General features: G+C 39.7%; 2 protein-coding genes across 4 annotated transcripts; one reads left to right on the forward strand and one right to left on the reverse strand.

Annotated features, from left to right (window-relative positions):
* Window positions 1-333: 333 nt before the first annotated feature.
* si:ch211-188c16.1 (uncharacterized protein LOC562677 homolog) lies at window positions 334-12,213 on the reverse strand. The gene is made up of 20 exons (XM_057333026.1): window positions 12,045-12,213; window positions 10,742-11,636; window positions 9,541-9,732; window positions 9,045-9,471; window positions 8,627-8,742; window positions 8,531-8,556; window positions 8,370-8,410; window positions 8,218-8,259; window positions 7,695-7,827; window positions 7,373-7,532; window positions 7,129-7,252; window positions 5,678-5,712; window positions 5,525-5,588; window positions 4,524-4,558; window positions 4,390-4,453; window positions 3,338-3,427; window positions 3,230-3,243; window positions 1,095-1,128; window positions 942-1,022; window positions 334-804 (listed from the first exon to the last, which is right to left on the reverse strand). The coding sequence occupies exons 1-19, from the start codon at window positions 12,096-12,098 to the stop codon at window positions 950-952; spliced, it is 2,619 nt and encodes an 872-aa protein (XP_057189009.1). The 5' UTR covers window positions 12,099-12,213; the 3' UTR covers window positions 334-804; window positions 942-949.
* Window positions 11,498-23,305, forward strand: c8a (complement component 8, alpha polypeptide). Of its 3 annotated transcripts, XM_057333044.1 has the most exons (12): window positions 11,498-11,654; window positions 14,509-14,553; window positions 14,625-14,736; window positions 14,933-15,077; window positions 15,159-15,306; window positions 17,277-17,466; window positions 17,708-17,890; window positions 19,654-19,894; window positions 20,120-20,245; window positions 20,335-20,492; window positions 20,623-20,848; window positions 22,733-23,305. In XM_057333044.1, the coding sequence occupies exons 1-12, from the start codon at window positions 11,614-11,616 to the stop codon at window positions 22,879-22,881; spliced, it is 1,764 nt and encodes a 587-aa protein (XP_057189027.1). In that variant the 5' UTR covers window positions 11,498-11,613; the 3' UTR covers window positions 22,882-23,305. The 3 variants fall into 3 exon arrangements, with proteins under 3 accessions (XP_057189027.1, XP_057189028.1, XP_057189026.1); XM_057333045.1 differs by lacking the exon at window positions 14,509-14,553 and having other exon boundaries at window positions 22,733-23,304; XM_057333043.1 differs by lacking the exon at window positions 11,498-11,654 and having other exon boundaries at window positions 14,333-14,553.
* Window positions 23,306-25,057: the final 1,752 nt, after the last annotated feature.

The raw sequence follows: 25,057 nt of genomic DNA on the forward strand, positions 1-25,057 counted from the left end.
ATAAAAAAAATAATGATGTGCACGGATAAATCATTTGTAATGAATGCTACAAGCCGTGTCAATCAATTAGAAGTGATATTTTTCATTTCACGCAGGCTTTAAAGAGTATTGAAGGAGTTCCCAATCTATTCAGGGCTCTCTTATCGGCTGCTTTATCTTCATTATTTGGTCATTAATTTAAAAAATATTTTTTAACATTTTAACGAATGAAATACATATGTTTTTTTCTATAAAGGTAATTTCAGACATTGAAGTATACGCCTACAGATTTTTAAGTGTTTCCAAACAGTATCCGTCAGTTCATAAAGAAAACATGTCCGAATCTCTGCCGTATACTGAACAATTTATTACAGACAACATTCACGTGATCAAACCACCAACTGTCCAAAGTGCCCATATAATACAGACACAATAAAACAAAGAAAACAAAACCAACTCAAAGGTGTATTTTACAGAGATCATACAGAATTAATTTCAAGTCACTTTCGATCCGTACAGATGACTTTAGTATTGTTTATCAGTAGTACATACAGTAGCACTGTGTGCCATTCCCATTTCATTCAGTCCCGGGTTTGTCCTCTTTCATGTCCTGCTCTTCGCTCACAGTGAAGTTTACTGCCAACATAATGCCACAATTTACTGTAGTGTTTCCTCAGGAGAAATACATTGTCACAAAGTCCTTTTATGTCTCATTTGACTATTTTCAGTGACTAAACCCAAAAGTGATGGATTTCTAGTAAAGACCATCTGCCGATCAAGGGTGAAACTTCTCAGTCATGACAGAGGCGACTGCGGTCAACTGAACTGTGGAGAAAAAACAAAGCTCTCTCATTGGCTTTTCTCGCAACGCTTACGCATTATTACAGACGTCTAATATTTCATGCATATTTATTTTAAGTTATATACAGTACTGCGTAAAAGTAAATCAGTAGCACACATACCAGCGGTCTCACTGAGAGTCGGCGTAGAGTGCCGGGGGCGGCAGTAGATCAACGTCTGCAAACTGAAAGTCTTCTGCCTCTCTGTCATGAACACGCGGAGGATATTAACCCACATCTTTGTGTTTTTATTTCTATTCTCTCTCGTTTACTTACAAGTATGGAGGCTCATCCATGGTACTAAGAAAACCTATAAAGTGAAGAAAGATGGTTTTTAGAAAATTATCTTTCTTCTTCTGAATGAAAAAAGTATATAGCACTCAAACACAGTTTTCTTTTGATATATCGTAAGTGAAACTGGACAACAAGCGGATGTGACGTCATAAACTAAATCAGGCTGAAACAAAGTTGTTTTTGAGTTTCTTCCAATGATTTAAAACAGCTCGCCCACAGTGATGTTTAGCATAACCGCCAAGACGATGACATTATGTGTGTGTGACCTTAAGCTAGAAACTTCTTTCCCAGTTCATTTCTTCACTTGAAAATAGAAAATAATAAACATAGTTTTTAGTTGAACGTCCTGCTGGATAACTGGGGCCGGATTCACAAAACATTGTTAAAGAGTAGATAACTAGGGATTTTTAAGGTCCTACTTTGGTTTATGGCGTGTCCAACAACAATTTTATGTACATAGGTGTAAAAACACTATTATTTCATAACAATAGGCAGTTATTCTTACCGTACTTCTTGACTGCCTCTCAAATGGTTCGTTCCGCAATTCATTTGTCTAATCCTCTCCTTTCCGCTAGCCTAGTCTGCTGTGATTGGTCAGATGGTCTAGTCTGCTGTGATTGGTCTACTGCGAATGAGGCTCGCGAGCTACAGTGTTTGGGGGCGAAGAGAAGTTTTGGTGGGCAGTCCTAGCAAAACGTAGGCGGGGACTACATGTAGCGACGTAAATCTGTGGCGGTTGGCGATGAATCGGACTAGGGACGACTCGTTTGCGTGATTCAGAGTCGACTCTCTTTTTTCCAAGCCAATAACTTTATTCATTCACCTTCAGATTTACAACTTGGCAGACTGCTTACATTCAAACACGACAACATGACACACTGCATGACATGTCACTTTCATCATCTCATGTTATGTACTCTTTAAGAAGAAAATTCTTCTGAACTGCCATGCTTTTTCTTCAATTCTAATTAAATTCCCCAAAAAACGGTTCTTTTAGAATTAAGAAGAATCCAAATTCTTGAAACAAAAGCTGTCGTAACTATCATCTTAAAATGAAGACAGCCTGAAGGGTTGTCTTAAATCTCAAAAGGTAAGATGTTTCATACATGTATTTGGTTGTTTCATGTGACGTGAACTGTATTGAGAGCATGGCGCTAGCAACGCCAAGGTCATGGGTTCCATCCCAGGGGATTGCACAGTCATATTGCATTTTACTATACATTTTTGCTTCTAAGTCACTTTGGATAAAAGCATCTGCCAAATGCATAAATGTATCGAGCCAGAATCATCATTTTGACATTTACTTGCCATTAAGGAATATTCCTATTGATATAATAAAGGTCTAGCTCCCTTACTTTAGCTTTCATTATTAGTGCTTTTTACATGACTCTGGGACAAAGTGACTGGAAACGGAGAGGGTGACAAATATTATGCAGTAGTAACACACAAAAAGTATTATAATAAGTATTTCTTTTTACGCTTGCTAACATATTACCTAACACATGCGATGCCATTTAACACATCCCATGCTACTATATAGGCTATACAAGAATGCGATGTGAAAGTTTATTGTATAGATAAACATATACAGTTAAAATACGAGCAAGCGAGAGTAATCATATTATTTTATTCTTACGACAAAAATGAAGATGTTCTTAAGAAAATATTTGAGAATCGCACTTATGAACATACTTACGAACTTCCTATAATTTATCTTAACAATTTTATCCTAAGAATAGTTTCGTGAATCCGGCCCCAGGTTTTGTAAAGATCTGTAAAGCGTGTAAAGGCGTGTGAAAGTCCAAAATGTGTTTTGAGTTGGACAGAAAACTAAAAAACTAAAGAGAGAAAGTCAGAAATTCTTCAGTCGAAACTTTCATACTGTATGTGATTGGTGACAAAACAAGTGGAAATCTGAGCAAATGTTAAAGGAGTTGTTTTTGACTTTCCATTGTAGGAATAACAATTACTGTGGGAAGTCAATGGGGGCGTATTTTAAAGTGAAAACTCCTTTAATGTAAAATATGAAAAAGCCGATAGGAACTGATAGAACGAAGTAACAGCCATCACCCCGAGTTACACAAGCAGATGACCTGAGAAATACTGCAGTCACTTACTTGAATCATCAGCGCTGATATTGCAATGAGGAGAAAGTGAAGACGACATTAACAAAAATCAAAATGGAAAATAATATTCATGAAATTAGGTCAGAAATAAAAGGATACTTTGGTAGATGTAGTTCATTTTCCGTCGTGGTGATGCGGTTTTCATGGCCGTTCTGAAAAAACACAGCCAGTTTCTGCAGAGCTTCACTCCTGACATATGCAAGGATACGCTTACATTAATGTCCATTTCAAAGCGAGTGCACACATTTTATGACATATTCCGTTAGAAAAATGTATAAAAAGTCAGCACACCAAAGCGCCAAACAAAACTTTCACAAAACGTATTAAAGGGGTCATATGGCGTTTTTCTGTGTCTTTGGTGTGTTATAAGTCGCTCATGCATGTGTTAGACACGTAAAATAGCAAAAATGAAAGTGTCGGGACAAAAGAGTCATTCTATCTAAAAGTGAATGCTCACCTAGACCTGCCTGAAACACCTCGTGTAGCCACACCCCCACAAATCTACGTCAGTTGGTGGTCTGATTTGACTGAGACCGCCCCAAATGTAGACGCAAGTAAGGTGGGCGTCAGTGTTGCTTTTGTCAACAAAAATTATGACTAAATATGGTCGTCAACGAACCTTTATCACGTGATGAAAACGAGACGAGACGTAAATGCTGGTCATGTGACGATGACTATAATTAAATGTATAATGCAATATTGTTGACGAATAAAAACGAGACTGAATGTGGTTTACAAAATAAAAACTATGCTAAAATGTCTCTTCATTTTCGTTGACCAAAACGAGACGAGATGTTCTAACGTTATTTCGTCTGATGCTTTAACCTAGATGCGGAGCTGAATCCTGTTATTTCAATGTCATCTGGCTGTTCTGCGTGTCTGAGTGAATTATGTGCAGTTGAACATACAACACGAGTGATGGTCGAGGATTTATCTGCGTCTGCTCTGTATGAGGACATGAACACATGAACTTCATCTCCACAGTTGCTCTGAGAGTTTATTTTACCAGCGTTTACTGTTTGAGTGAAGCTATCGGCAAACACAAAAACTCAAGCGTCTTCCTAAAGACCCGTCAAAATAAAAGTCCCGTTAAACTGAACACTCAGACAAAAAATACTTGCGTGAACTCTAGTATTTGCTATGTGACTCACTGTGTGTTGATGTCCTCCGTGCTGCCGTCACTCACAGTGTGATGAGCAGATAAGTTACTGTAAACTGAAGGAGGAGAGAAAGTGATGAAATGTGCAGAACACGGGAAACGTGAGAAATGACAAGCTGTGCTTACACATGTCAGGCATAGAGACGGCTCTGTTCTGACTCCTGAATAACAGAACACAGAGAACAGGTTACAAACTCGCTTATAACACAGATGGGTTGAACTCATTCTGACTGGACGGGCCACATTACAATCGCACCATTAGCACAAGCTAGTTTTCAAAGCCATGCTATACATTTATGTACAGAATGTGTAGGGTGACCATACGTGCCAGGATTCTTTCTCCACCGCATACGTCATTGAGGTTCTCACATTTCAGTTAAAAACATTATCAAATTGACATTTATTTCTCCCAAGACGTATAATCAGAGTAGTTTCATTCTTACCGTGAAATATAACGGTTGCTTTTCTAAAATAAAACCTGAAATGATAAACCTCAATGATGTATGCGGTGGACAAATGCGACCTCCGGAAGACACAACCGAAATCCTGGCCAGGACGTGTCCGGGGGAAATGGCACGTGTATGGGCAATGCTCTGGGAATCGAACCCTCTTAAAGGGATACTTCACCCAAAAATGAAAATTCTGTCTTCATTTACGTTACTCGCCTTCGAGTTGTTCCAAATCTGTATAACTGTCTTTGTTCTGATGAACACAGAGAAAGATATTTGGAAGAATGCTTATGACCAAACAGATTTTGACCCCCATAGCAGGAAAAATGACATTTTTTGTGTTAAACACAAAAGAAGATATTTTGAAGAATGTACCACAGCAAACAGTTCTGGGGCACTTTTGACTACCATTGTTTTTTTTCCTACTATGGGAGTCAATGGGAGTCAAAATCTGTCTGTTTTAAGCATTCTTCCAAATATCTTTCTCTGTGTTCATCAGAACAAAGACATTTATACAGATTTGGAACAACTCGACGGTCAGTAAGTGATGACAGAATTAATGTTGCTAACATCATTTTTAACCAGATGAGCTACAAAAAAGCTACAATCTTTGAAACATGAATACAAATGAGTTTGAATGTAATTCAAAACGGTTGTGATCAGTGTTGTAACGCTTACAAATTTTCAGCAGATGGCGACACCGTCTCTTCATCACATGTCCACTCTTCACTGTCATCAGAGACTGAACACAAACACAGAGAACTACATGAAATGCACAAAAGTACAGTATTGATCAATACAGCAACACACACACGCACAGGAATAACTTACAGCTGCTTGTGAGCACTGGATTCTGATGAGATGACCTACAAAATAGGTGTTCAAGAGGTTCATTTATGCATATCATTGCAGTTTAGTGTCTGGGTCAGAAACCCTCGGCACACATACGAGTAAACAGTCACATGATGCACTTTGCTCCATTTTGAAACAGTTTACCGTCAAAGTAATGCTCGGCAAATAAGACAACATTGCACAATTCAGTCACATCATAGAAGTGCTGCACACATCGCAAAAGACTTTCTACAAGATTACACTAGTTTTATAAACAAGTCCGAATTAAAGTGATGAAATGAAACTTCTGTCATCATTTCTTCACCCTCTCGTCATTTCAAACCTATTTGACTTTCTTCCGCAGAACACAAAAGAAGATATTTTGAAAAATGTTGTTAACGGGACCCCATGACTTGCATTGGTTTTGTGTCCATACAATAGAAGTGAATGGGGTCCAGTGCTGTTCGGTTAACAGCTTTCTTCAAAATATCTTCTTTTGTGTCCTGCGGAAGAAATAAAGTCATACAGGTTTGAAATGACAAGATGGTGAATAAACGATGTCAACATTTTCATTTTTGGGTGAACTATCACAAGGTTATTTTAGTTTACTAATATTAACATTTTGAAAACGTTTCTGTCCATTGAAATCAAATAGAATATTGACCTAAAAATTATTGGAAAAACTTGAACTAAATGAAAAATTGAAATGTTGCCTCAAAAATAAACTTGTGTAAGTTTAAAGCACTAAAATAATCAACAAAAATTCAAATGAAAATGAATTTATCTTATATAGCAACATAACAAATCAACAGTTAATTTAAAAAAGCAAAATTGCTAAAACCTTAACTAAAATTAACATAAAAACAAAGTCTAAAAGTAAAAGCCAATTTAAAATATTAATAAAACTCAAATCAAAACTAACTGTCACTTAAAACTATGGCTAGTGAAGTGAAATATTTTCTCCTCAACTAAAGTAGTTTAATAAGACGCCAAAGCATCGATTAAATTACATACTGGATATAAACTCAATTTAGATTTTTTTAGAAAACAAGACTTTTTTTGTCATTTTGCTTCTCAAATGTATTCTGATGAAAGACGTTTTATATATTTGTATTTATTTATATATAAAACAAGACGAAAACACTCAGTAAAATATTAATTGTTCGCATTTCACAGGCACTAAAATACACGTGCCGGTCTCTCTGCAATCTGCATCGACCTAAAACCTTGAGTGTAAATAACTTTTTTAAAGTATTAAAATCATTAACTTCTAACCATTGTGTTATGCACATCACAATAATTTGATATGCTCTGCTGTTATACAAAATATCAGCACCAATCAAATTTGGCAATCGTAATGAACTGATGTATAATTTTAGGAGTACTGTGCTAACATAAACAAAGCACATATTGCGTATACATTGTGTACACACAGTGATGTGGATCTCCACCTGCTGCTGAAGCTGAGGTTATCTCCATCCGTTTGGCCTCGTCCAGCGGCCTGTGACGCTCTTTTCCCGAGCTCCAGCATCTCTTTAATGTTCAACTCCACATTCATTACAGATATGTAGCCATCTTCAAAACAAGGCAAGATTCGTCATGCTACACAGTACAATGGTGAAAATACTGGGTTTGCATAATTAATGACCGACTGCCCCGAGACACCCGCCATCGTCAGAAAGGAGCCCGTCTCACATTTGTTGTTGGCGTCTCTGGCTAGCCACTTTCCTTTGGGGCAGCTGACAGTTCGGATGATGCTGATGACGTCTCCGCTCTTGACGGACAGGTCGTGTTTACGCAGTTTGCTGGCCACGAGAACTCTGGCGTGATACATGGGCTCCTCCAGTCCGGTGATCTGAGGAGACACACATCAGGACTGTAAAAAAAGAAACTTACATTTTGTATTTATTTTACTTTTTAAGTTAAATCGAATTAGCTTTATACGTCAATTGAACTTAAATGATTTCGTTTTTTTACGGTGCACATGCGCATTTACACTTGCGTGACAGTCACTAACTTTAAATTTCTTGTGCATCTCATTCCTCTTTTTCTGTTTCTCTTTTTGTTCTTTCTTCTCCCTTTCCAGACGTTGCTTTTCTTTCTTCTTCTGCTCTTTCTCATCGTAGTGTTCAGGGCTTAGTTGCTCTTTCCTGAAGGAGTCAAAGGATACGCGGCGCATTTACTCTTAGTGTGGGATGAAGATTAGCGCCAATATTCGCAATATAATACAAGATATAAATGGAAAACGCACAAAAACATGGCCAGGTGGCAATACAGGCGAAAATTCTAATAAATCTTTGCTGGGACCATTACAAATGTCGTTTTTTACGACAATTGTTGTCATTCAAAATTGCAAGTCGTCTCATTATCTTATTATATAAAAACACAGCAGTGTTGGATAGAGTAAGGTAAAAATGTTGTTTTCCACATTAGTGCGAAAAATAATGCAAAAAAAATGAAATCTTGACATGTCCTTCATCGACGGTGATCAACATATCAGAATGAAGCTGACGGACATGAATTCAAAACAAAACCGATACCCGTCATGTTGTGTTGGGCCATTTTGATCTTCAGAACTGGACCTTAAAAGAAGAAAAAAAAGAAAGGAAAACAATCATGCGATAAAAGTAAAACCGTTCCGTTCATACACACAGATGATACATTCCCAAATGAAATATAAACGCAGACCAACCACGGAGTGACATGCCACATATTTCTCCGCACCTCCTCTTTCTGTCAAAAAATATCAAGAATACGTGAACTTGGTCCAAGAAGATTTTCCAAAAAATCGACACTTTCCTAAGTAGAATTCTTTCAAGAAAATGATCAGTAAATTCAAGTATTGTTACTCACCACATGGCCATTATCAGCGTACGGGTCTGAAAAACAAACAAAAATCTCACGTCCTATAAACCGGTGAAAATGTGAACAGTCTAATCCAGCACTCACTTTTTGGAGGTCCTTTACGCTTCCTGGAGTTTTGAGAGAAAGGGAATTTGGGGACCGACTCCACATCCTCATAGACATTATCACAGGTTTCGTGGATATGCTCCTGCTGAGAAGAGCTGATGACCAAAATCTGTATGAGGATGAGACTACACAGGCCAAACGCCTAATCTACAAAAGTGAAATCATTATAACAAATGCACACGAATCGCATTTTCAAAAATCATTTTGGCCCTCGATTATTTATGCTTCGCGGAGCTACCGTGTGCATCACCTGCACTCGATGTCTCAAAACGTAATCAACATTTACACCCTAATAATCATGAACCGTTTTACTGTGAATGTTGCAGATGACAAAGCTCTTCATCAGCGATGACAATATTCACGACCCAGCTCAACCTCCCATATGTCTAAGGCTTACTTAGATTCTGATGGAAGTTGCTGTTCACCGCTGGAGTGATTTGAGACGTGTGATCCATTCACTCCGACATCTGCACTCACTGGCTCTGAAGGGGCGACCGATGACAAGATCTTTACGTTTCTCTTCTCCTCTAAAGATCCGGTGTGGACCTCTCCTGACCACATGTTCTGTGAACCATCACGACTTGGACTACGTTGCACCAGCGGAGCCTGAAAGCGCACGCCATCGACTTCATCCGGCAGAGGTGGCGGAGGCAAAGAACCCGACTCTGGAAATTCTGTCGCCTCTAATTCCAGAGCTGCTATGTTCATGGCATTACTCTCTTTGGCTTCTGCGGCAAAACTATCAAAATCTGGAAATTCAGGGGGTGGCACGGTCGCACCCTCAATCGATGCATTTCTGCTGGCCAGAATCTCAGGTTCACGTTCTGAAACGATACAAACGCAGCAATGAAATTATGAAACGATTAAGTAACGAATCACACACTTCCACCTACCATTGCTGTGTTTTTCACTTGAGTCGATGGAGTGACCTCGAGTTTTACATCTGCTGAGATTGACATGCGGAGGTCTAGGTGGCTTTAATGGCGAAGGCCCCAGGGTTGCCAGGTCAGGCAGAGGTTTGCGTACTTGAGAATGATCCTTTTCTAGCTGTGCGACTCCATTCAGCCTTATATGAGTGACGGCACCTGAAGTACAGGTGGAAGAATATCAACATTACTAACTCCTCAAACCATTTTATATAAAGGAACCATTATAGACGGTTTCAAAGCGACAACATAAACGAGCGTGACTGCGCATGCGCGCGTGCATGGACCGCCCTTAACTTCTGGTACACATTCAAAAACAATAGTGCGCCTGTAGATTCTTTCTGATAACAATCAAAAGAAACCGAGAAGACCCGTTACTTAAACTTAACTCTTCAATATTTTGAATTTAGACTGTGATACCAAGCTCAACCACTAGATGTCAGTGTACCATACAGTTTCTTTAAATTAGAAAAAACTACACGACCCATTCAACAAAGTTTATTTAATACAATGATATAAATTAATATTAACATATATTTAAAAAAACGCCGCTAGAGGGCGCACGATCAAAACAACAACAATGGCGTAGCTTGATGACGCTGTGAAGGAGCGTGGAATGATGGGATCTGTGGTCTTCATGGCCATCAATCAGACGGGAAGGAGAAATCATGTTAGCGGATGAGGTAAAGTTTTATAACTGTTGCGAATAATTGTGGTCCATAGATAAGTGACTGCTCGAAACAAGCTAGTGGCTAGCTAGACACTCCTTCCGCATTTGTCCACGACACTGTTGTCATGCGGTTTCTACGTCAGTAAAGGCGGTAACGGAGGGGAACGCGGATATGACGCCATTGACAGGCGACCGCACAGCCCCGTGACACAGTTTAGAATGGCCTTTTCCTCACGATTTACAAGTAGTTGGAAACATTTGAGATATTGCAAGTACTCAGCTGAACAAAATATATAACACTAGCTTAGTGGTTTTTGGATATTTTACTGCAAAATTGTTACAAACTGCACCTTTAAGTCAAATATAAATAATTGTTAGACACTAGCCAAACACAGACCGGAAGTTAACTGCAGTCCAGGCGCGCGCGTCCGTTGAAACGGTCTACATCATGCAAAATATCATACATACACATTTATGCATTGAAGTTCCTCAACTTACTTGGTGATGTTTTATTAACCCGAAATGGAGACGTGGATGCATAAACAGGGACACCGTTAAAGGGACATCTGGCCCGCGCAGGAAACACAGTCTCGGGATGAGAGCGCTCAGATTCAGTAGGAGACGGAGGACTTCCGGTGGATGTTACGCCTTTATTAGGGTAGAAGCTCTTTGGTCTGCCACACACCAGCAGGTTCTTTTGAGAGAGCTTCTTCTTGGCTTTCTCGAGCGTGCTGAACACATGCTGGTCGAAGAACTGGGTGACACTGCTAGTAGACGAATCTGTCAATGTTTCGGAAGGTGAAGACGTAGACGGGTGCTGTGGACTGGGACACCGCGAGCCAGGGTTTGACACCCACGTCTGGTGGATCTCCACGTGTTCTGTGTTCACGGCCTTAACAGCGGACTCTTCGGTGTGAACATGAGAAGTGCCGCTCTGCATGAGCTCCAGCCCGTGTTTAACAGTCTCTTTACCACATAGTGACATTTTGCTTGGCTTGAATGGTGCAGGCATTGGGTTCTTGACGCATTTGAGAGGCGAGGTGATCGGAGCGGCGGTATCGCGCTTCGGCTCGGTTGAAATCGGCAACACGAGGGGCAAATGTCGGACTTTAAGCGAATGCCTGTTTCCGCCATCTTCAGGTGTCGTGTGAGCAAAGCTCGGAAATGATAGAGGCCGTTTTCCTGAAGGAACTTGCTGGTCTTCTCGGAAAATGACTCGAGGTAGGCCGGGGGTCTTGGTCTCCAGAGCTGGACTGGAGGTTATGGTAAATAAACCCGAGCGGCCGAAAGATGCTGTTGGGAGGCGTTTGGGTTTCTCGGGAAGCATGGGTCTGCTTTTAGCCAAGATCTCCTCTTGAAACTTTGCCCTGATGGATTTGAAATTGGAAACTTCCTATAATCAATATAAAAGGTGAATAATAATTAGACAGCATCCAAACAAAAATATGAATTACGTTGAAAAAGCAGTTGCCCTTTTGTAGTATTATAGTACATGTTTAACCATGGTTTTGTTTTTGCAGATTGATTATCATTTGTATTACCATTCGATTTAGTACCAATATGCTATATAGTGAGTAAATGTTTGGTTTACTAAAACCAAACAACTGTTTACTAGAGTTAAATAAAGGTTCTAACAAGGGTAAGACAATATTTGGTGTACAAACGCTAAACAGATTATTATTTACATAAATACAAATGAAAAAGTGTTTGTGCCAAAATGGATGGAAGTTTTTTTACAACGTGGCTTGTTTAACTTTTATTATTACAGGTTGGTTCATTTCACTCAAAACAACTTCTTTACCTTCTCCATTGTTGTTTTATCTCCTTCTTGGCCGAAAACGGGCTCCATGAACATCACATAACACAAACTAAACCCTGATAACTCACACGACGCGTTCAGACGCGCAATGCTGTTTTGACTTGAGTTTATTTAAACCTGGCGCGCTCTTGAAGGCTTGGCTCATGAATATGAAATACTGGTCGCACCGGATTGGCTGAAGGGCAGGCGACCAGCTGTCTTAGCTAATTCGCTGAAAGAAACGTTGGTAAATGTTTGACAAATGACTGCTGGCCAAACGCTTGCTATTTAATATTAATTATGCTCCAAGCAAAATAGGCGCTTGACTTCAAGCGGCGCTGCGCAGACCCAGAGCCGTTGAAATACAGAGTTACGACACACGATCTCGCCGCCGTGTGGTCACGTGGTTCGTCTCAATAGTTCCAAACAAATCCGTGCTGTCAACCTATTTGAATGGATTTTAGTGGGACAGACAACAGCAACTATTTTTGCATACATTTTGCTAAATACAAAATGTATACAAAATGTATAAAACAATGCAATGTAAGTCGCTTTGGATAAAAGCGTCTGCCAAGTGCATAAATGTAAATATATTAGCACATTGTGTACACTGAATACGTTGACACACACATATATATATATTTGTCTGGGGAGTAATATTAATATAAGATCTATGAATATGAGATCAATGAATATAAAATATTTCCGCCAGTTCGTTAAAATGTTAAAACATGCAGTTATTTCACCAACTGTACAGCAAATGCGTTTGGGAGACATTGAAATGAATGGGCTTCAGTGCTGTTGCTGCGTCCGAAATCGCCTACTTCCATACTATATAGTAGGCGAAAATGAGTATGAGTCATGAATAGTATGTTCGATACCTCAGTATAAAAAAACAGTCGGCGAGAAATACCCGGATGGTCTACTACTTCCACCGAGATTCATGAGTGTGGATCGGATAGACACTTATCTATCCCATGATGCCACGGAAGCTAATAAATATAGCGGAAAACTTTAAGCCAGACGTTTGTTTTTAATGTAAGTGCAAATAAATGAATTTCTCGTGACTAAATCATGTTTTTATCAACGCTCACGTGTAGGTTGTTGTTAATACATCATAGGTCAAAGAGCATACGGGTCACATGACCATAAAACATGGCGGACGCAGTGTGTCTCAAATGTATTCATACTACACCCACTCATACTATACAGAACGTACTGTTTTAACGGCCGATAGGTGGGTACTTATTCACATTCAGTACGTACTGTCACAGTATGCCATTTCCCACGCAGCGTCTGTGTTTGTTCTAGTGGTCGCTCCATGACGCGAGTTACTTGCTTTCCATTCTTACTATGGAGGTCTATGAGAGTGTCATAATTCTGTATTTCAACGGCTCTGCGCAGACCGATCGGCTTATAAAGTACCGCTTGTTTTTTCGAATCGCTCTGGATCGGTGTGCTCAGTGCCGCATGAAGTCCTTTTAGCACAGGCCGTTTCTCAAATGTAAGGCTGCATCCTCTAGAGGTCGCATTTGTAGCCTGCATACGTCATAAAGAGTGTCTTCAGAATATTAACAATTATACATTTAACCATTATTCTTAGTTAAGTGTACTTTGTTGTCTAAGACTTGTGAATTTAAGATCCAGTTAACTGAAATAAACCAGGCTTGATGACGTATGCAGCCTGCAAATGTGACCTCGGAAGGATTCAGCCTTCCGTTTGAGAAACGGACACAGCCTTTAAAGTCACCATGGAATGGAAGTTGCGATTGACTTCTTTTCCGTATCGTGACGTATATCCGAGTGCAACGGGCTTCTGAAATAATAAAAAATGTAGGGCGGGCTTTATTTTGCCCTTCCATTTTTGATTGGTTTGTTGTAAGTGTGGCCTGGAGGGGAGGGCTACAAATGCCTGGCCATTGGACAGTCAGTATAGTCCTGCCTCTCTTTTGTTGCTGACGTCATGTGGTGAAGAGTTGTTGTTGAGAGGGGGGAGGAGCTTAATGTTTTTGATTAAAGATTACAAGTGCAAATGATTTTTGAAAAAATAATGATGTGCACGGATAAATCATTTATAATAATCACTGCAACTCGGTGTAAACACTTGGAATTTTCCTGTTTGATTTCATGGTGACTTTAAGAGACCAACCACATGTTGAATCATAGAAAGAAATGCTGAAAACGGGACCCTCTTAACTATATTTACAAAATTGTATTTATTTATATAAATAAATAAAAGACCGTCAGTCCTGATGAACGAACAACTTTACCACTTTTATTCTTTCAGTGACAGTCTTGTATCAATAGATTGTGTGTAAGAGGTATTTCGTAAGTGACCCTGTGGATCATTTACAAAACGGACAGTTTGTTGTCTGGCCACAAGTGTCAAATCAATCTCAAGCCCAGCAACGGCTCTTTCAGTTATGAGTGGATTTGTGCTTTCTCTGATTTTTCTTTTATGTTTCAGTCAATGTGTTTCCGGCAGATATACAGATGATGTCCTGCACAACAGGTAGATACTTTACTCCGATGGTCTTCTCATGTTGTACGTTACTGTTAACACACCGTGGTTTGTCTTTGCAGGGCTAATGCTTCTTCAAGACATACGAGGAGTGCTGAAAAACCTGCTCCCATCGACTGTAAACTCAAGAGCTGGTCAGCGTGGTCACCATGTTCCTCCTGTACGGAGTGGCTGGTAAAAACGCTTTGTGATTTATAGGTGTCATATTGCGAACCCAAAAACACTTTTGAGATTTCCTTCGTCTTTTATAAGATGTCTTTTTCTTGTTTTGAGCAAAGAGAACGTTGTCAGATTCCTCTGAAATCGAAACTTTTGATTTCATTTATTTGAAGGCTGCACAGACACGATGTCAATTGAAATTGTTTTGCAGTTTCGGTTCCAGCATTTGGAGCGTCCGTCTCAGTTCGGGGGTGAGCAGTGTGTTCACAGTCAGTGGGATAAAAGGGAATGTAAAGAAGAGGGCGACTGTCAACCTCAGGACCACTGTGGGGAGACCTTTGCATGTGGGCCCAATGGTAAGCATTCGTCCAGCCTCTCGGTCAACACTGTTTGCCTTTTGCCCAAATTTGAAATGCAGTGTGCATGTGTTCTCACAGGGCGTTGTATTGGACAGCAGCTCCGTTGCAGTGGTGAGAGTGAATGTCTGTCAGGAGAAGATGAAATCGACTGTAATGAGATCAACAAAAGAGAAACCAAATGCATCGACATGCTGGCCATACCAGGAGCTGAGAAAAGCACTCAAGGGTAAGATGATGACTGAAAATACTGTTCATGTACATGTGGTGGAATACTGAGTGCTGGTCATCTTTGAGGTATCTACTGCGGCCCCAAGACGTATTTATACATGTGGACTATACTAAAATATATATATATGCGATTAAATTTGCATAACAAAATATCACAAAGTGGCATTAGGATAACATCGCACAGTTTAATGTTGTTACATTTATTGATTGTTTTGTTTTATGCATCCGTAAATTCACCCTGACACCATTTGGTTGTAAAGAAGTTGCAAAATGTCTCAGAAATCTGAAGGTGATTCTACAAATTGCTCTAGTGTCATTTGATTTGATATTTTGTTAAAGGGAACCCAGGGTATAGAGGGATGTATGGCTTAATATGTTGTAATAGCCTTACACTACTAGCATTTGTGGTTAGAAACACATCAAATATTTTCAATTCTTTAAAAAAACCTAAATGTAATCTTCATTTAACCTTAGGAGGCCGCCATCTTCTTTTTCGATGACGTAAGATGGTTGCGCGCGCACAGGCAGCTAAACTGAACACAGACCCACTAATCAGTTCCTCAGTAAATATAAGGTATAGCATAATATATATATATAAATAATGCTAAAATAATAAAGAAAGAAAATAAAGACGCTATTTGGTGTATTTTCATATATTTTAATATTGTTGGTCAGAAACAATACAAACATACATATTAATAACAAAATAATTTCGAATTTATTATATACACGATGTTTTTAGCCATTATAAAATGCATTTTATCCCGATTTTGACTTTTTGATGTTGATTTACATCAGTAGCGATAACGTTATTGTCTTCTCTCTCTCGATCATTCGCTGACGGGGGCTAATATTCACGTGTGCTCTAATACAGAATAAATAACCAAACCGCAAACATCTTATTATGTGTTTATCAGTATATTCTCATAATGTGTAAAGTATACGATAATGGTGGATGCTGATGTTACACTGTTTTATTTTATTTCACATTTATAAAGTCAATGCCATTGTTAATATATTAAGCCACACATCTCTCTACAGTATACCCAAGGTTCCTTTTAAAGGGATAGTTCACCCAAAAATGAAAATTCAGTCATGAATTACTCACTTTAGTTGTTCCAAATCTGTATACATTTCTTTGTTTGGTTGAACACAGAGAAAGATATTTGGACGAATGCTTGTAACCAAACAGTTCTTGGGCCCCATTGACTCCCATAGTAGGAAAAATGACAATGGTGGCCAAAAGTACCCCAGAACTGTTTGCTGTCCTACATTCTTCAAAATATCTTCTTTTGTGTTCAACAGAACAAAGTAATGTTTCCTACTATGGGAGTCAATGGGGTCCAAGAACTGTTTGGTTACAAGCATTCGTCCAAATATCTTTCTCTGTGTTCATCAGAACAAAGAAATTCGATTTACTCACCTCACTCGAAGGTGAGTAAATGATGACAGAATTTGTTTTTTTGGTTGAAGTACCCCTTTAACTAATTCAAATGCATTTATACATTGAGTGTTTTTAGCCCCTGTATTTCAACAAAACATTTAGTAAGATATAAAAAAACACTGGTTCAGACGCACTTCCTATTTCAGTTTTACACTACATACTGTAAGTGTTAAGGTACATAAAACCAACAGAACATTTATAACCGAATGTTCAAAATGTTAAACAAATATCTTAATTAGCATATATGTAAAAACAAGATGCTTATGCTAATAGTCCACGACACATTACTAACATAAAGTAAAAAAATCCTGATTCTGTCGTAGGAAATCAGTACTGTAAATGAAATACAGTACTTGTATCGTAAATGAATATACGGTATTCATACTGTCAATGAAAATACAAGACTCTGAAAAGGCATTACATCCAGCTGCCAGTAAGCTACTGTAAAATTCACAGCAACCTTTTTACAGCTAACATTTGTGTGTTTTCAATCCTGACATTTCCTTTTGGATTATTTTCAACAGATTTAATGTTTTGTCCGGTACTTCTGTGAATCCTGTTTTGGACCACAATTACTACGGAGGCGTTTGTGAATATACCTATAACGGAGAGTGGCGCAAACTCGCCTACGATCCCTTCTGTGAACACCTCGGATATGAAGACGATGAAAAGTATTACCGGAAACCTTACAACTTCCTCTCCTATCAATTGATGGTGCGTCACCTGTAGTTTATATAATCCTTTCAAACGTAATGGTGATGAATGGGGACATACTGATTGACTTGTGATAAAGTATTGCTGTGAAAGGTTCTTACATTACACACCAAAAAGAGTTAAATAATGTGACTGAAATGAGGGTAAATTATGTAAATCTGTCACGAAGACAGTGAAAGCACTGTGAAACAGTTATAACTTTTGGTTTGCATCAGATTTACAGTGGTACTGTTCTTGCCAGGCACAAGCAACTACTGAACAATCATCAGATTATTACGAGGATGCCGCTAGCTTTCTCAACGCAATCAAATCAGAATCATCTTTCAACTTTGGAGTGACCGTTGGAGTCTATAATGTGGAAGTTGGCTTGGAAGCAGGATTTGACCACAGTTTAATACGCAACATATCACAATACAGCAGTAAGGTAATGTCATGCATCACACCTTCTATACATGCAATGATGGTGCGTGCATTCAATAACTTCAAAATATGAGACCACAGGGTCTCAGATGAAAAACCTTTGAAACAAAGAATTGTTTTGAGATGTTATTTTCAACAGGCAGTAACATACACATGATCAAAATACATTGGTAAGACCAGTGAAGACTTCATTTTGCTTTTGTGAAGGTCACAAAATGGGCCCTATCATACACCCAGCGCAAGTGTTTTTGCTAGTTTCAGCCTGACGCAGTTCTCATTTTCCCGTCCTGCACCGCGTTGTTTAAATAGCGAATGCATTTGCGCTCATTTGTGCGCCCATGCGCGTGCGCTGGTCTGAAAAAAAGAGCGTTGGCGCGTTGCTATTTTGAGGAACTGAAAATAGAATATTTTTTTGTTATTTAAAGAGCGCATTAGTAGAAAATGCGCCTCTGGGCGGGTCCACAACGTGCTTTCACTTTATTTATTACACAGAGGGAAGAGCAGCAGCACACAAACATGCCAAATATAAAAATAAATGGAGTACAATGTAAGAGATGATTATTGTGCGCATTAGACCATGCGCTTAGATCGTGGAAATAGGGCCCAAAGTATCATATTTACATTCACGTTAATTTTCCATGCAAAATGTTGTGTTTATAATATCATTTATAATAATGAGCAGTAAAGCGCTGTTGTTTATTTCTTTTTCACTGCGCCTATAGCACCTGATCATTTGTTCAACATATTCTGTCAGGTTTATCCTGTGTAATCCATTGCAGGTTGTGCACACTTTGTGTGACTTAGACGCCGTTTATACAACACCGTTTTCAACTGAGAATGGAAAACGTTTTATGCGTTTGAGCCGTTCGTTTAGACGGAAACGACGTTTTGGGGGACTGAAAACGCAAACTTTTGAAAACGGGTCTCAAAGTGCAACTTTTTGAAAACGCCGCCGCTTTCGTTTCCATCAGAGCCATTGAGAGAGAGAGTTCTGCCAACGGAAGTCCTGGAGCGTCACGTGATTCATGGAGCCTTCAGATAGTTCCAGGAAGTTATGTTTTATTTTTAAATGCTTTATTTCTTTCATTTTTTTATTCATTAAATGGCTTTCGTCTTTAAATGGGTTAGAAGTTTACCTAAGTTGGTCTGTTTAGTCGCAGCTCCATGCGTTACTTGTAACTTCCGGGAACTATGGAGAGCTTCCATTGATGTGAAAAAACTGTTCCATTGGAGTCAGCGGAGTTGACGCGACTCTCTCTCTCAATGGCTCTGGTTTCCATGCAATACGGACCTTTCTGAAAACGACGACGTCACGCGCATGCGTATTACGCGCTCAGTCGCGCGAGTATAGCCAAAACAATATGGCGGCTTCCCTTACTGTGAGTCTCGCTGCTGGACTATGTATTAATGTTTATCCAGCAAAATGTGGATTTGCTGCACCAGTAAGACCAGCGGAGACACACTATTTACAAGACTTTAAACACACATATACATATACATCGACCAACGGTATTAAAAAGCACTTTTAGCTTATTAATACCTTATTAGTGCATGTGCCAAGGCACATCCTGTTTCTTTACACAACAACATCGCCATCCACTGGCCTGGCGTGCGGACTACAGCGATTTTATCCGTTTTCCTGGATCCGTGTAGATTCAGACCCTTTTGATAACGCTGTCATGGTGTACTACGTGAAACTTTTCATGCAGATTTTGTGAACGAGGCAAAACCCATATGGAGCGCATGTCCATCTTTTCACGTGTTTAGGAGGTGGGTTTCGTCAGGCTGCTGTCAAAAGTGCAGACGGCTCAGTTTAAGATGAGAAGTAAAGATCTGATGCTGGACGAGGAGATGCTGTGGGCTCTGACTGACCTTCCTGTCCAGTACGACTTCGCTGCCTATTCCCATTTCTTCAACGTATACGGCACACACTACATCACAGAGGGCACCATGGGTGGAGTTCTGGATTACGTTGCAGTTGTAAACAAGAATGCCATGACAAGAAAGGGTAAGACAGGACAGCTCCGCCCAAGATTTAAAACACGCAGCGTTAGAAAAACTAAATCCACCTCAGTATCTTCACATTTGGCATTTGTGTTTCTTCAGCACTTTTCTGTGCTTTTCCAATCGGCTTAGACCCCTTGACTTCCATTGTGCCTGTGTTTTATGATTGTGTGTAGTTAGAAGAAAGAAATGAGTGTCTTGTCATTTTATCCCATCTTGTTCACATCAGAACTCTACGGGGAATCGTTTGGATACTGTATCGGTGCGTCTTTGGGCCTGAGTGTGGATGAACAAATCGACGTTGACCTGAAGTTGAAAGCAAAACATTGTGATAAAGATGCGCGGATAAGAGAACGTACGTAATGCCGTCGGATGCCTGATCTGTGGTGTCTGTTGGGTGTTGGGTGATGCAACAGTTCTTTAAATCAAACTTTTTCTTAACAGCTAGTGAGTCATCCAGCGACGTTATTCTAGATACCTTTGGCTTCGTGAAAGGCGGACATACAGGCCCCAGCACTGGAAACTTGCACATCAGGGATGAAAAAAGTTACAAGATTTGGGGAAGGAGTCTTAAATACAACCCTGCATTAATTGATTTTGAGGTGCGTTCGCTCCACCATCTGTAAATGCTTGCCATGTAGTCATTTCATGTTAATAGAGTCAACTCTCTGTGGCTGAATGAAATTGATCAGCAAAAAAACGAGTTTAATCGTCATTGCGGTCCGCTCGTAGGTTCTACCGATATACGAGCTGGTGCGCTTTAGCACCGCAGTGGAGCAGCTACGTGCGAAGATCCCCCACCTGAAGAGGGCATTGGAGGAGTACATGCAGATATTCAACACGTGTCGCTGTGCCGCCTGCCTGAACAATGGAGAACCTGTGTTATCCAGGACGTCCTGCAGCTGTTCATGTAAATCTGGATACAGTGGCGGTGCCTGTGAAGAGACTCAAAGAACAGGTAATGTGCTGAACAAAGTTTAACACGTGCCATTTATATTTCAAGTTCAGTTTGGGAGTGAGAGTGTACAGACTTTAATAATAGTATTTTTTATTTATATAGCGCCTTTCCAAAACCCAACGTCACTTTCCAACTATAAGAACAAAACCAAATAAACATTAACATCAAGCGCCGAGGTCAGACGACATTTCCACAAAGAGCAATAAAAAATAAAGAAAGAAAATCTTTACGTCCTTTATGTACAATCGGTCACAGTGATGTAATGAGTGAGGTGTGTGAGTGGTCAAACACAGGACAGGTCACAGGACTTGAATTGGAATCGCATGTAAACAGACAATTGCTGCGTCCCACTTCGCATACTATCCTTCCTAAATAGTATTCGAAATTAGAATTAGTATGTCCCAAATCATAGTATGTATGCTGAAATGAGTATTCTCAAAGTACCCGGATGGTCCACTGTTTCCGGTGAGAAAATTCGGTGTGTGACACTACAACGGCTGATATTACCCACGACTCACCGCGAGAGGGCGGAGTTTAGTGACTCTACGCTAATTAAATCAACTAAGACATGCTTCGCTTATCAACAAATATATACAGTCAACATTACATACGAAAAATGAATGAATAAAGACTCAAATGCACGGAAGAGCTGTATTTTGATGGATCACAGTGTCGTCTAGGCCAGTGGTTCCCAAAGCGGGTGCCGTGACAACTGGCTAGGGGTGCCGCCGAATCTCAGCTTTTTTTCGGTACCATATAATCATTTTTTACATCATATATTTTAAAATATATCAAAACATCAACATATGAGCATGTCCATATGAAAATGGAAAATACGTAAAAAAACATATATTTCATACATATGTAAAGCTTAAATATCTTTTTTTTACCGCCACTTGGACTGTTCCCAGGAGAGTATCGCTCCGCTCCGCCCATTGTACTGATGCGCGCTCATGTGGGACACGCGTCCCAGCTGTCTCAGGTTTGTTTCACGATTGCTCCTCCTGCCCCCGCTGCACTGCGTTCATATTATTATTTTTTGGGTCCGAACCGCGGGTTGTTTGCGTCATCAAGCCTGCAGCTGTTTACCCTGTCGCTTAACGACGACGCAGGAGAAGGCCGCAAAATGCCTTACATTGCTCGCTTCACTTAAAAAAAAACACTACAAAGGGGTGCCTTGCCTTCAAAAAGTTTAGGAACCCCTGGTCTAGGCAACAACGGCAACTTCAGTTTCGCGTTAATATGTCCCAGTGCGGGCATACAGTTTTGCTACGCACTAAAATGTATATACTTTTCCATAAAAAAACAGTACATAGTATAAGTAGGCGAACTGGGACGCAGCAAATGACTCCCTGCGTTCCAATTCGCCTACTTATACTAGCCCTCATAATAGGTAGTGTTTTTGTGTTGGAATAGTAGGTACTTTTGAGTGCACGGCAAACGAGATCGCACACACTGGGACATACTAACAGGAAGCGGAAGTGGCCATTGTTGCCTAGACGACATTGTGGCCATTAAGTGTCACACACATCAAAATACAGCTCTTCTTTCCATTAAGGTATTTATTTATTCGTTCATTATTTCCTATGTAATGTTTACTGTATACTTACATTTGTTCATTTAGTGACGTATAAGTCATATAATTTAATGCAGTGGAGCGTCACTAAACTCCGCCTACTCGCGGTGAGTTGTGGGTAATATTAGCCGTTAGAATGTGCATCATTCTGCACTTCGAATTTCTACCGGAAGTAGTAGACCATCCGGGAATCTTTGGAATACTATTTTCAACATACTACGATTTGGGACATACTAATTCTGCTCTCGAATACAATTAGGACGGATAGCATGCTGATTGGAACGCAAGTACTGTTTTTTTTCTGGCAGGTCCTACACATGGATCCTGGAGCTGCTGGAGTGGCTGGTCACCCTGCACGTCTGGAAAAAAGACGCGGAAACGGGAATGTAACAACCCTGCGCCAAAAGACGACGGTTTACCTTGTATCGGAAACAGCGATCAGACGAAAAATTGTTAATTCTTTGGCTGACGGCGTCTGTTTGACCGTCTTTGTTTATTTTGATTTATACAAAAATGTTAGTAAGAGACATTTTTAAAATGCCGTGTTGGTGGTTTAATCCTCTGTCGGCTGTACAATAAAATGTTTACCAGAAGTACATTATTTTACAGTCATACATACAGTGGGGGAAGAGCGTTTCACAACGCATTTCAAAAAATGTTTGATTTTGATAAGTCATATTTTCACACAAGCTCTGCACACGCTTCAACACAAATGAATGACAAAGTTTGTTTCCAACTTGCAAAAAAAGTGGCTAGGAGTTGTTTCAGCTGTTTCAAAATGGTACTGTTTTAGGCAACGAGACCGTTTGAGATGATACGGTTGGATCTGATGACTTACACAACCAACCAACCATGAGGATGAAATGTACTTTTATGCCGCCAAAATATCTGTCTTCTCTGTCTTATCTGTCTATACCAGTCTTCTCTTCTATTAGCTGTTGCTACCCAAAAAATCACTATTATTTACAGTACACAAAGTTAAATGTTTCTCAACTTTTTTACATTGGTAGACACGCATATGCTGTTGAAAAAAACAGCATATGCTGGTTTGGCATGTTTTGATGCTGGTCTAAGCTGGTCCATAGCTGGGGCCCGTTTCAGAAAGCAGGTTTAGTGAAAACTCTGAGTATATTAACCCTGAAATGAGGGAAACTCTGGGTTTTCTGTTTCAGAATGTGAGGTATGTCAAACCTGAGAAAGCGGGGTAACTCAAGCCCGTTTCTAAAGGAGAGGTCACTTATACTCAGAGTCAGTAACCATAGTAACTTACTCTGTGAACCTAACCTGGTCGGGAGCAGGTTTTCTTTGGTAAACCCAGAGTTTATTTCCATCTCCTCCCCTTTTAAAGCGCAAGTGGTGTAACTCATTCATTAATACAGTCATTCATGGCACACATTTTGATCACACACAGACCATCTCAGTGATTTATATGTCATGTGTGCTTTTATAGAGGATTCATGAAGAGGCTGCATTTATTCTTAGGGATGTACTTTCATTTCAGCAATTTAGGACCCGAATGGAATTTTCTCATTTCCCTGTGCATTTTTATTAAAACTACCATTTTTCTTCACAGTGAATTAGATATATCAAAATATATCTCATCCATTCTTACATCAACAACATCAGCCACCGTACGTGTATTACATCAGAGCATCATTTTCTATGGACGATGAGAAATGACTTAATAAAGTGTATAAATAAAGTGCATGAATAAAGAAATTAATAAATACAGACATACATACAGAAATGAAGCGATAAAATAAACAAGTAATTTTGACGTGCAGCCATTCCAACTGCAATCTTCTCAGAGCAGGGTTCGAACCGACGATCAGTCTAACTTTGCACGAGAGTCTGACGCCCTACAGGTGTCCTATACACCATGACGTCTCATTCGTGTAACTAGAGCACTCATGGCGAGTGAGAACACACAGTTTTTTTTATTATTTCTGTTTTATTTCTGTTGTTTCATTCATTTAATGATTAGTTTGTTTGTTTGTTTATTGGTATCAATTTAAACTTAAGTCATTTTCAGGACATCAGTAAATCCACTGTATGCAGTGCGGAAAGTGCTTTCTGCCGCCATGTTGCTTTTTTTTGGTGCCGTTGCCATGGTGAATCGTAATATCGGAGCTCCATTGATGATGGCTTTTTATAGTCGTGGTGACGCGCTTAACCCAGGGTAAGTCTACCCAGAGTAAACTGAACTAACTCAAATCAGCTGTTCTGAAACCAAAAACTCAAAGTTTCTCATTTCTAAGTAAAATAACTCTTGAGTTCAAGGTTTCACCTAGAGTTGGTTGAACCTCCTTATTGAAACAGGCCCTTGGTCAAACCAGCATCAAACATACCTACATACAGCATATACTGTTTTTTTCAACAGGCCCATCCGCTCGCCAACGATTGCTGTCGCTTGTGTTGCCGGAAGTCTCCAGTATACAGTACATCGCTTACGGTGTAGTGTGAGCGGGTCATCGTGTAAAATTCAGTGTATGTAGAACAAGTGGATTTCAGCCGCGCTAAACAAAAAACAATACAAGCACACATACATGTATTCATTAATGTACGATGGACAGGACTCAACAATGTTTCATTGTGTGACTTTATTAAATGTCTTTTCAAATCACAAGTTCACA

Source organism: Triplophysa rosa, linkage group LG5 (assembly GCF_024868665.1).
Source record: "Triplophysa rosa linkage group LG5, Trosa_1v2, whole genome shotgun sequence".
Lineage (NCBI taxonomy): Eukaryota > Metazoa > Chordata > Actinopteri > Cypriniformes > Nemacheilidae > Triplophysa > Triplophysa rosa.